At 39.6% G+C, this 12,835-nt stretch overlaps 1 protein-coding gene across 9 annotated transcripts in view; it reads right to left on the minus strand.

Annotated features, from left to right (window-relative positions):
• The window catches only part of LOC127570373 (tensin-3-like), a 326,270-nt gene that overhangs the window by 71,267 nt on the left and 242,168 nt on the right, over window positions 1-12,835 (minus strand). For all 9 annotated transcript variants that reach the window (XM_052015880.1, XM_052015879.1, XM_052015884.1 and 6 more), the window contains 3 exons: window positions 5,893-6,022; window positions 4,704-4,769; window positions 867-971 (listed from right to left, as the gene is read on the minus strand). In XM_052015880.1, coding sequence (XP_051871840.1) covers window positions 867-971; window positions 4,704-4,769; window positions 5,893-6,022 — 301 coding nt within the window. The remainder of the gene's footprint in view (window positions 1-866; window positions 972-4,703; window positions 4,770-5,892; window positions 6,023-12,835) is intronic.

Here is a 12,835-nt window from a genome sequence, read left to right on the forward strand (position 1 = left end):
CATCTATTTGAGGTAAGCTGCTTTGCTGTTACTGTACAACAGCTGGCGTGTTTGCCTCAAACCTCACTGCACTCCACAAAGTAAGTAAAGAAAATTCTTGGATAAATTTACTAATGGTAAGATCATTTATGAAAATATTTCTTAAAAAGTAGATTACAACTTGAATTAATTCACAGAAAAAAATAATTTTCACAATTTCAGGGCTACCGAGGTAAAACTTCACGCAGGTTGTTACTAGGATGTGCATTTATTTGAACCTTTGAAGCCATGAAGGGTGATCTGTGCCCACTTTACCAACTTTCATTGCAGGAACTAACCCTTTAATGAATTCCCAACCAGAAGAGAATGCACAGAAAGAAGTTTTTAAATAAGTCACCAAATATAAATTAGTTAGCTTAGATTTTTTACCTTTACATAAGAAGACTCATTACAAATTAGTAGAGGACTGTGCTTTCTAACATATCCACAAATTATCCTGCACTGAAGTCAGGTATGCCTGACAGAATCAGTGGCCTGGTCTTTCATCTGAGCAAAGACTGATAGGATGAAAAACTCCCTTGTTTTATGCCTTTTATATGTATTTTGTCAGCAATTTCTAAAGCAAGTTTGAGAATTTTCCAACTAGTCCTTGTTGCCATTAATCAAGAGCAGCACATTTACAACTTCACTCATTATTGCGCGTGTAAGAAATGGAAACACATCACACAGCTGCTCTGAATCTGCCATTAAAGTTCAACTCTATTCTACCTCTGAATGTATTAACGACACACTGCAACATATGGCACTCAAATGGATATAACTTAATAGAACTGAAAACAAGAAAAAAAGTAATCCAATTAAAATCTAATGCAATACACATGCCTTACCTTCCCCATCAGCAGTGAGTGTTTCATAGGAATCCCACCGGATCAATGGGTCAGCAGTGTTATAATCCACAATTACTCCATGATCATTCTGGAGATGCTCAGAACCTATGAGACAATATGCTCAGCATGACATTCATAATTATGCACGATTTTACATACAAAAAGATAATTCATCAAAAGATACAACACTCATTTTAGTCTGACTGCCATCCAAATGTAGTTGCAGCTCTCTGAGAATAAAATAAACTGAAAGGAAAGTTTAGAAAAAAGTTTCAGAGCTTGCACTAATGATGTATCTAATCCAGAATCCCACAAAAATCAGCACACACCCACAGCTGTGGTTCGTTTCCTTGCATTTCATGAGAACAGAATATTCAAAGGATACAACTTCTAACTGAAAGTTCTGGGATTAGGCTTAACATACATAAATCTAATGTTTCTTGTTGCAGACACTTCTTTTTGAATAAAGAGTTACATTATTAGCGGCTCATGGGACATTGTTAGCTCCAAACTGCAAGATATTTAAGTTGTGTTTAAACATAACAGACCATCAGTATAAAGTTAAACAGTTCATGTAAAATTCAAAAAAAAAACTCAACCTGTGTAGTAAAACTTTTAATACACTTGAGCAAACTGCTTTTGCCTTGATTTAAGTTTAAATCACCCTTTTTCATTTTCCTAAGTTTATATTACACTGAGAGAAATGTCCAAAATATTCCTTGCTGTCTGCCCCTCAGTCTTTTGTACTGCTTCAATAGATAAGCATTACTTACCCTGAGCTTTCAACCCAGACTGAGATTGCAGTAGAACAGCCATGAAATTGTGTACAGCCTCAGCTCTAAAAAGGCAATAGAAACTGTTCCAAAGAGCTTTTTTGTTACAATATCGCTGGCCAGAACGCCTTATTAGATAGAGGAGACAGAAGACAGCCGGGGAATATCACGGGTCCTCCTATTTCCTGTTTTGTTTTGTCTCCAGGCATTCCTTGATAGGGGCATCACATTTACTTGGGACATTCACAGTCCACTGAAGAACAGCTGTATGAAATCATCAATGTGCTAGGGAGAGATGATGAATGGCATTTGGGCAGCAGATCAGGCTGAAATAGGTTGTGATCACTTCCAATCAATGCATGTTAACATGTTACAAAGCAAGCACAGACAATCGGTGTGTTCAAGACAGACCACAGGGTGGGTGCCACAGGGTACGTACTCTTCAAACTTCAACTTTTTGCACTTTCTCCCAGAAGCACTTCATGTCTATATAATAAACCAAGACTGAAGGAAGTAATTTCCACCAACATCCTGTGCAGAAATCTCCCTTCTATACGTGGCCACATTCAGGTACGTTCCTACTGAACCCAAGCCTCCTAAATCACTGCTCTCTGCTGAGCCCAGGTAACTAATTTCTAGCACCACAAATTACTCCCCAAGCTGGCATCTACTGCAAGCCCATAGTTCTTTTATGCAGACTGTGGTCCCAAGCTGCCCTCTCCACCACTCTTCCCCACTACGCTAACTGCCTGGGGGCTCATAGTCACAGAAAGGAAATTACAAGTCAGATGCTAAGATGCCTGTTTTGGCCCTCGAGCTGCAGCTGAGAGTCAAGAATTCATCATCAACCGTGGAAAATCACAAATTTAAATTCAATAACTCTGGTAATTTCTGAAGCATCAGCAGAAAAACATCTGAAAGTTCATGTCTTATTGCAAATACCCTGCTGGCTCAGCAATGTCATTCAGAAAATCTACTGTATCTATTTGGTCTGGACAACCTGTGATTCAAGTTCCACCTGAATAGTTGACTATGAATGAGCAGTGCAGGAGCCTAGCAGGCCACACAGTTTGAACAATTACTACAAGATTCAATCACAGGAAGAAAAATGTCTTGGATAAGACCAAGTCGTCTTAGTTCAATCAATGCTCATCAATGCTCAAGTGGGAGGACTGTCCAACAAACTCAGTGATTGACATGTTGTTCCCCACCGAAGTGTATTTGCTAACCTCCAGGTGACATCTCACGGCTCCAGCAACCTGGGTTCAGTCCTGACCTCCCTTTCTGCCTGTGTAGAGAGTTTGCATGTTCTTCCTATGACTCTGGGTGCTCTGGTTTCCTCACACATCTCAAAGATATGCAAGTTGGTAGGTTAATTGGCCACTGTAAATTATCCTTGATGAATAAATGAGTGGTAGAATCTGGGAGGAGTTGAGAATATGGGGAGAATAAAATGGAATTAGTGTAAATGGGTGCACAGTGGTCCTGACATATAGAGTCATATAGCATGGAAACAGACCCTTCAGCCCAATTTATCCATGCCAACCAGGTTGTCTACTTGAGCTCGTCCCATTTCCCCACACTTGGCCAATATCCCTATAAACCTTTCCTATTTGCATATGACTCTATTAAAGGCATACAATGTTGTTGCAGACTTCTATATCACCATCCTTGGCATGCACTGAGTCATAAGCAATTTAAACCTATGAAAATTGAGATTACATCTCATTAACTCAGAACTGTACAGTTGGGTAGGAACAATTCTGGGGATCATTGACAAGAGGCCAAAAAAATCTTTTAAAGAAACCGACCACCTCCTTACACCACACTCTTTCCCCCTCAATTACACAATTCAAAGCTTTAATGGAAGCAAGAACATTGGGTGGAGGAAGTATTTGCCCATCAAAAAGAAAGACCCATAACTTCAACAGTATCTAAGTTATTCAACTTGTAAGGATGCATCAGACTAATCCTGTGCTAAGTGTTGAAAAAAAATCAACATGTTTTCTGGTCCTCATCCTCACAAATAAAGGCAGGTGAAGCCTATTTTCTGATTCCGGTGAATGTATCACCATTGAAACAAAGCATTTTTGGTTCTGGTGTTTTATTCATTTGATTATTTCTTGCTAGTCTCAATACATAAACTACTACCAGATTTAGCTGAGGACAACGTATTTACAAACTGGAATGGAAAAGGCACCAATATGCAGTGTTATCCATTTACATGGAAGTCGGATTGCTCCTCTAATTGTGAGATGGATGCTTCCCATGAATCCAAGATCAATCCAAGTATTGCAGACATATCAATGGGCGACGTGTCTTGTTAAACAGTGGATCAAGTCTGATTGAGCCAATTGATCTGTTTTCCCTAAAGGGATCACTAGCTAAGTGGACAGAAGATATTTGATAAGATTATGAGCAAGAGAATATTAGCAGAGTATGATTGATTGAAATTGGAGTCAATTTTAATTTTATTGCCCTGTTGCAATTAATCAGGATTTGTGTTTAAAGTCATCAGAACAAATTTATCTTCTGAAACAAGGCGATCTTAACTGGCACCAAATTATCAACCATTGCCACCACTTTACAAGACATTCCTTGGTCTTCCTTTTGATCCATCATTCTGAAAATAACCTTAAAATCAGTTTTTATTTATTCATTCATTATTCTGGAGCTGGCAAGGACAACATTTACCACCCATCCCCAACCGAGAGGCTTCCATGGACATTTCATTGGCCATGCAGGGAGTCTAGAGTCACATACAGGCCAGGCCAGAGAAGGACAGCACATTTCCTCTTGAAGTACATTATTGAGCCAGATGGGTTTCTATAACAATCTTAGGTATTCACGATCATCATCACCAACATTAGGTCTTGTTTTTCCAAGTTCCAGATTACCAACTGAATTTAAATGCCACAATTTTCATGATGGGATTTGAACTTGGGTATCTGGATTATTGGTCTAGACTCATGGATTACTGGTCCAGTTATGAACTGCTGCTTCACCACCATACTCCAACTAAATACAATACTAAGAAATGAAAAAAATAAATGATTGCACATACCCTGTATTTTCTCTGGACTGGCTGAGAACACCAACTCAATCTTCCCATATTCAGGAAACCTGTCATCTAGAATAAAAGGAACAGAGAAATAAGTGACCAGAAACTTCTATTATTTGCATTCAGATGAACCGTTCTATTTTAGTCTATTTAACACTCATTGTTCAATATCTTTTTCTCATGATGGAATTATCAAAAACAAGGAGGGCAAATGTTTAAGGTGAGGGGAAGGAGGTTTAAAAGGGATCTAAGGGGTACGTTTTTGTTTTACACTGAGTATGGTTGATATCTGGAACTCACTGCCAGAGGAAGTGGTGGAATCAGATACAATTACTAAAATTACGAGGCATTTAGACAGATACTTAAGTAGGCAAGGCAGAGAAGGATACAGTCCTAATGCAAACAAAGGAAATTAGTGTAAATGGGCAAAAAGGTCAGCATGGGCGCAGAGTCCTGAAGGGCCATTTCTGTGCTGTACGACTCTTTCGCTCTATGGCAAAAATCAAAATTTGCATCTTTAGGAAAAAGGTAAATCATGAACTGAACACAAAAATTATGTTTGTGAATATGTCAAAGCCATCATATTTAAAGCAAGTCGTTGTTGTTATCATGTGGTCTTTGACCAGAAGTAAACATAAAAGATGAGAATCGCCTATTTTAGAGTACAGCAAACATAGCTACAAATTATCTTGAATGTGTGGCTTTTTAAAAAACCTTAGGATTAGTGTTTTTCCCAATGATTCGTATTGAGAAAAATAAGTATCTTTAAAAACTTTGCATTGAGAAAGATAAGTATCCTTAAACTTTAAGATCAGAAATATTAAGGAAATGTACAAAATATATGATTTTCCCCATCATTTCGATTCCTACAAATTATATCACTCTTGTGCTGTGAAAGCAAGGATGAAAAAAAACCATCAACACTTGAATGTTTAACAGAATTACATGTTTATATCCCAATCATCTATAAATAGCAGGCAAAACCATGAGTCTTGCAAGTGAATTATGAATCTTGGCATCAGGGTAAATAACACTGGGAATCTGCAAGAACAATCAAGGACGACGGCCTTCAACTCTACTCTCTGGGAAAGTTTGCAGAGAAAGAAAAAACTTGAAGTTCACCACTGTTTGACTTTTTAATATGTATTTCATTCAGTTATAACTGATAACAGTAGCTATTCTATCACCTCACCTTTGTTGGCATTGTCAAGGTCCTCCTTCCCAAACACAAACCCAAAACCCTGAATGGAGCCGGTGTGAAACTGAAGCCGGAATATGACATCTCTTGTTGCTGAACGGTACTTCTTGTGGTAGCACTTAACCTGCAACCAATTAATTTAGCAGCAATGAATAGGTAATACCACTGTAAAAAAAATCAATTTACAATGCAAATATAACGCTCACATTCCTATAGGAGATGCAAACAACATGAAAAAGCTATTGGGTGCATTGAGCTGATCTCAGAATTATCACTTTATTGACTCCTAAGTGTGGAACTTCTCCCACGGATACACACTTCCTCCTGAACTGCCATTCCGCACAGTTACCACCCCCTGCAACATTATTATATCTAGATTGTTCCAATTTTCATCTTCAGAGGTTCAGTCAGTCAGATTGTAGATAGAGTTCAATTTCTATAGGATAACATCTTTATATCTGCCTTGCGCTCCCATACAAAGATAATTTACCCTGTGGTCCCATATAAAGATTACCCACTTCTTTCCCCAAGGATGCACAATCCTTCTACATCTCCCTCAGGATGATTTGAGGGCCCTCTGCTTCTTCACTGGACATAGGTCTAACAGTTCCCCTCCACCAACACACTCATTTGCCCGGATGCACTTGTTCACACATTGAAAATTCCTTCAACTCCACTCACTTTATCCAGTTAAAAGCTGCAGGGGCATGCATGGGTCTAAGCCATGCCTGTCTTTTTGTGGGTATCCTTCTTTCACTCCTAATTGGAATCCCTCCCTCAATTCACTTTCAGGCACATTGACAACTCTATTGATGCTGCTTCCTGCACTCATACAATACTCAAAAACTTGTTATTTTTGCTGCCAATTTGCCATGTGCTCTCAACCTTACGTGGTCCATCTCCGAATCTTTCCTTCCCTTTATAGCAACAAACATCCATTGCAAGTCTATGGATTCACACAACCACCCCATCTTGACTATGCTTAACTTTCCATACTGTCAATGGATAGACTCCATTCCATTGTCCTAGTTCCTCCATGTCCATGGAATCTGCTCTAATGATGAAACTTTCCACACAGGTGTCTCTGATATCTCTCCTTTTTTCCTTAACCTTGGCTTCCCCTCTACCATAGCTACCAGAGCCCTTAACTTTGTCTCATCAACTTTGTGCACCTCTGTTCTTACCCCTCTCCTTTGGCCAAAGGAAGAGCAGGGTTCCAAGAGTGCTCACCTTCTACTCTACCATGAGTTCAACAAATCATCCTTAGCAATTTCAATCACCTTCAATGAGATTCATCACCAAAAAACCTGCCCTTTCTCTCCCCTTTCAGCACTCTGAAGGGATTATTTGTTTTGAAACTCCCTGGTTCACTCTTCTATCTCTGCCAATCACTCCCCATCTTATGGCCCTTTCCCATGCAACTGCAGGAAACACAACACCTGAGCTTTCCATAAATTCGCCGATGACACCACTGTTGTTGGTAGAATCTCAGGCGGTGACGAAGAGGTGTACAGGAGTGTTGATAGATCAGCTGGTTGAGTGGTGTCGCAACAACAAGCTCGCACTCAACATCAGCAAGACCAAGGAAATGCTTGTAGACTTCAGGAAGGGGAATGTGGGAGAACACAAACCAGTCCTCATTGAGGGGTCAGCGGTGGAAAGGGTGAGCAGCTCCAAGTTCCTGGGCATCAACATCTCGGACGATCTACCCTGGGCCCAATATATTGATGTAATCATGAAGAAGGCACACCAGCAGCTCTACTTCATCAGGAGTTTGAGGAGATTCAGTATGCCACTACAGACTTTTACAAATTTCTAAAGATATATGGTGGAGAGCATTCTGACTGGTTGTATCACAACTTGGTATGGTGGCTCTAATGCACAGGATCGTAAGAGGCCGCATAGGGTTGCAGACTCAGCCAGCTCCATCACAGGCACAACCCTCCCGACCATCAAGGACATCTTCAAGAAACAATGTCTCAAGAAGGCAGCATCCATTACCAAGAACCCTCACCACCTGGGACATGCCCTCTTCTCATTACTACTATCGAGGAGGAGGTACAGGAGCCTGAAGACCCACACTCAACAATTCAGAAACAGCTTCTTCCCCTCCGCCATCAGATTTCGGAAAGGTCCATGAACCCATGAACACTACCTTGTTTTTTTTTTTAAATGTCTTTGCACCGTACTGCTGCTGCAAAACAACAAATTTCACTTCATATAAGTCAATGATAATATATCTGATTCTGATTCACCTTTTCCCTTCTCATTATCCAGAGACCCAAACAGTCTTTCCAAGTGATACAAAGATTCAGTTGCACTTCTTCCAATTTGGTGTACTGCATTCAGTGCTCATGCGTTGGAGATACGACAAGCAGATTTGATGACTGCATTGCAGGGTACCTCAGTTCAATTCATAGAGATAGCCCAGAGCTTCCAGTTGCTGGTCACTTTAATTCTACATCTCACCGATATTCTGATGTCTGCTTGTGAGCTTCTGCATTGCTCCAACGAGGTCCAATGTAAGGTTGAGGAGCAGCACCTCATCTTCTGCCTGGGCAAGTTGCAACTCTCAGGACTAAATCTCGAATTCAACAATATCAAGTAATTCACTCTTTCTGTTTTTGTCAGAACTGTCGTGAAGTTATCAGTCTGTAGATATTAACACAGGCCACAGACAATGCCTGGGCATTTCCAGCATTCTCCTTTTGGTTTTGGGTTCAAGAACAGCTCTGACCTGCATTTCATAGCATTAACATTCCCTTTGTTTTCCTTCTAACTTCCCTCATTAATGTATCAACCAGATAACCCTGTAAACATTGGCTTCACCCTATGAGAGATATTCCCTTGTCTTATGCATCCACATCTCACATCCGCCCTCCCTACAAATTAAAACGAATTTGTTTTCTCATTTGATAAAAAAACAGCTTAAACTGAAAATCTGAAATATTAAATCTTTTTTGATCTGAAATATTAACCCTGTCTTTCCACAGGAGAGAGAAATGCTTAGGGAGAAAACCTTTCCTCCCTTCACCAATTCTGCTGATAATTTTGACAAGTCACACAGTCTTTTTTTTTGAAACATAGGTCTGTCTCTTCTCAGTAACCTCACATTTTAACTTTTAATTTTAGAGCTTAAACTATTGGACAGAAGAAATGGAAGGAATTTTTCCTTGTTGATGTGATTGATGTGACACATTCCTGATGGTGTGCTCTTACATTCAAAAGAACTCTTTAACCTCAGGCATTGGGTAGGACAAGTACAGTTCCAAAATGACTCACAGAGTTCAACTGAGCTGTTCAATCAAACCAGCATCAACCTTTCAGTGTGAATTATAAAGAAAGGAATGAAAGAATGAAAGCATACTTCATCATTTGCAGAGTACATTCATCCTTTCTCCTCCTGTGGATCGTCATTTATTACCTGAAAATAAACTATTATCTAATTCTACCAATATACTGACAAACTTAATCCAATCAGAGAGCTTAAGACTTTTACAAGTTTCAACTGTTGCCAAGGCAGACACTGACATGCAATTTTTTTTAAAAAGTCAGGTCATGATTTTTAAAAGCCTCTAATAAAAATTTACCCTGAACCTTAAAATAAAATCTTAAATCACTCTTGTAATTAAGTCCTGAAATAGTTGATTCATTAACCTTACTGAATCATAAAGTATTCCACACTGGTGATTCTCCAGAATGTTCACATTTCATCTAAATGTCACCAAGTGTGAGGTCACAGACAACAACAGAGATTTCTTTGTGCCTGAAGCAACAGATTCACCGGCTTTATTGTAAATAAAGTTAAAGCCAACCCCTGTCATGTTTAATCAGTCAGTAATTCTAACATTGCAAGCAACTCAGATACCAGGTATTTGGTACCTATCCTGCCACTTCCATTATCTCCATGCTCTAGTGAAACTGTTGCAACTCATCACTGTGAATCTACAAATATCGTGACTGTTCAGACTACAAAAATAAATCTGTGTGTTTGCCTCTAAAACAAATGCCAAAATCATCCGTAGAAATTCCAGAAAAGCCTTGTACAACTTAATGAAAACACACTTTCAAAAATCTCATCCTAATTGGAGACAGGGAGGAATGATGACATTTCCTCCAACGATCAGGGTTCCTTCCAATAACTTCACATAAATAGAAACACAAATTAAACCTTACATTTAATTATCCTATTTATACATGAACAGCAGTGGAGATGTAGTGGGATCTTCTGTAGCTGAGTGCTTTAAACAGTTTTCTAAATGGACCACTATACACCATGAAGCTCTGTATAATTAGTTACAATACAGCATGCAAATGATAACAAGTTAGAATGTATTTTTTAAATGGTTTCATGCTGACTAAATAAAGGATGTTATCTAATGTATTTTGTTTTTTGTTAAGATCCTCCAGGATGCAACTCTGAATTCCAGTAACATTTCACAAAATGAATAATTTTGTGCATTATTACTTTATGTATGTGGTCCAGTTGATATCATTTACACATCCATGAAACTTAAGAGCAGGAATACACCATTTGGCCCCTCAAACCTGTTCCACCATTTACAAGATCATGGCTGATCTGATTATACTGGCAACTTCAGATTCCTGCCTATCCACAGTAAACTTTCAGCCCGTGCTTATCAAAAATCTATTTACCTCTACCTTAACAATATTCAAAGGCTCTACTTCCATTGCCTTTTGAGGAAGAAGGTTCCAATCTCCTGCGAGAAAAAAGTAAAATGTGCTACCCCAAATTTTCAATTCTCCCACAAGAGGAAATATCCTCTCCACAAACACTCTGTTAAGACCCCGCAGGAACTAATATGTGTCAGTCAAGTCACCATGCACTCTTCTAAGCTCCAGTAGATTCAAGTCTAGCTTTTCCTCAAAAGACAACCTACCCATACCAGGTATTAATATAATAAATATTCTCTGAACCATTTCCAACACATTAACATTCTTCCTTAAATAAGGACATAAATATTGTACAAAGCATTCTAGATATGATCTCACCAGTATCGGCATAACTAAAGCACTAAAGCATAACCTCCCTACTTTTGTATTCAGTTCCTCTGGAAATAAATGATAACATTCTGTTAGCTCTCACAATTACTTGCTGTGCCTTATGCACTGGGTCACTGAGATTCTTTTGCACTTCAGAGTTCTGCATTCTCTCATTATTTAGATAATATGGTTCCTTAATTTCCTTGCCAAATGGCAAATTTCTCATTATACTCTATTTTGTCAGAACTCTGCCCATTCATTTCACTATCTATATCCCTTTGCAGCCTCTTCATGTTCTCTCTACAACTTACTAGCAGATTTAGTAACCATACTGTCAATGCCTTCATGCAAGTCATTGACTGGTTGTCCCCAGGGTATCACAGGGTTCCGTTCCTGTGAACTTAGTAACCCGAACAACTCGCAAGTCGGAAATGCGGCCGCAAACTGAGTTCCCAGGGGGCAGAAGGTATCTGCTGCCCAGCAGCAAATCCATCCTGTCTGTTTCCAAAAATACTTGTTTGTATGTATGGGCTGTACAGAAGTCAGATGTTCATCAGATGGGGAGGACCTGTATAAAAATTGTGAAAATTTGACACCCCAGCACCAATCCTTGTGGCAAAGCTCTAGAGGCTTGCACACAAAAACTGAGCTGCTACTCCAATGCAAAACAGCAGGAAAGCTGCATTACCACAGACTGCTTCCAGTGACAAACCCCACTCAATGCCTCCCAAACTCACAACCTTTACCACCAAGAAGGACAAGTGCAGGAGGTGCATGAGAACACCACCACCTGTAAATTTTCCTCCAAGCTGCACATCATCCTATCTTGGAAAATACATTACCAGGTCCTTCATCATCTCTCAGTCAAATCCCGGAGCTCCCTCCCAACAGCACTATGGGTCTACTCTCCCCAGAGGAATTGCAGCAGTTCAAGAAGGTAGCTCACTAGCATCTTCTCAAGGACATGTAGACATGGATGGCCAATAAACATTGACCTTGCCAGTGATGATCAGAAATGAATCAAGGATAAAAAGGAAGCAATGTTAAGCTGAGGTCTTGTTTGCTCTCCCAGGTGGACATAAAAGATTCCATACTATCCAAGGAGCAGAGGATCTGGCCAATTTTCATCCCCCAATGAACATGAGAAAGGCACACTAAATTGTTGTTACTACGTTTTCATTTATGGAAACTTGTTGTGTACAAAATTGGTTACAGTGATGCTCACAATGCTTCAGAAGTGCTCCACTGGTTGTGAAGTGCAATGAGGCAAACAGAAGTAATTAATGCAAGTTTCTTTTCTTCATCTCCCACTGTTTGATCTTGGAAGCTTCCTCAACTCTGACTTTGATAAAATTTGAAGTTCAAATTGCACATTAGCCTGGTCATTGTAACTTCTCATTGCAACATAACTACAATTCCTCCCCCCACTCAATCCTTATCATTTAATAATCCCTTCAACATAGTTCTGCAGTCTCTTCCAGCATCAGGCTGCTCAAGCTTCTTAGTTTTCTTGAGTCATAGAGTTGTACAGCACAGAAGTAGGCCTGTCAGTCCACAATGTCTGTGCCGATCATCATGCCTATCTGTATTAATCCCACTTGCCTGTACTAATTGCAACTCCCTCAATGCCTTGCTCATTCAAGTATATGTCCAACCTCTTAACTGTTGTTCCCGTTTGTGCCTCCACCACCACCTCTCCGGCTCATTCCAGATGCCATTTTCTGTGAAAAATGTACCCCTTCGATCCTCTTTAAACCTCCTTCCTCTCACCTTGAACTTATACCCTGAAAATCTTAGCTTCTACCACGTGAAGCAGACTCTGGCTACCATGTGAAACCCCTATTACGTGAAACAGACTCTGGCTATCTACCCTATCTATGCCTCTCTTAATTTTATATAACTCTATTATGTCACGTCTCAGCCTCCTTTGCTC

The sequence above is a fragment of the Pristis pectinata genome, chromosome 5 (assembly GCF_009764475.1).
Source record: "Pristis pectinata isolate sPriPec2 chromosome 5, sPriPec2.1.pri, whole genome shotgun sequence".
NCBI classification, from domain to species: Eukaryota; Metazoa; Chordata; class Chondrichthyes; order Rhinopristiformes; family Pristidae; genus Pristis; species Pristis pectinata.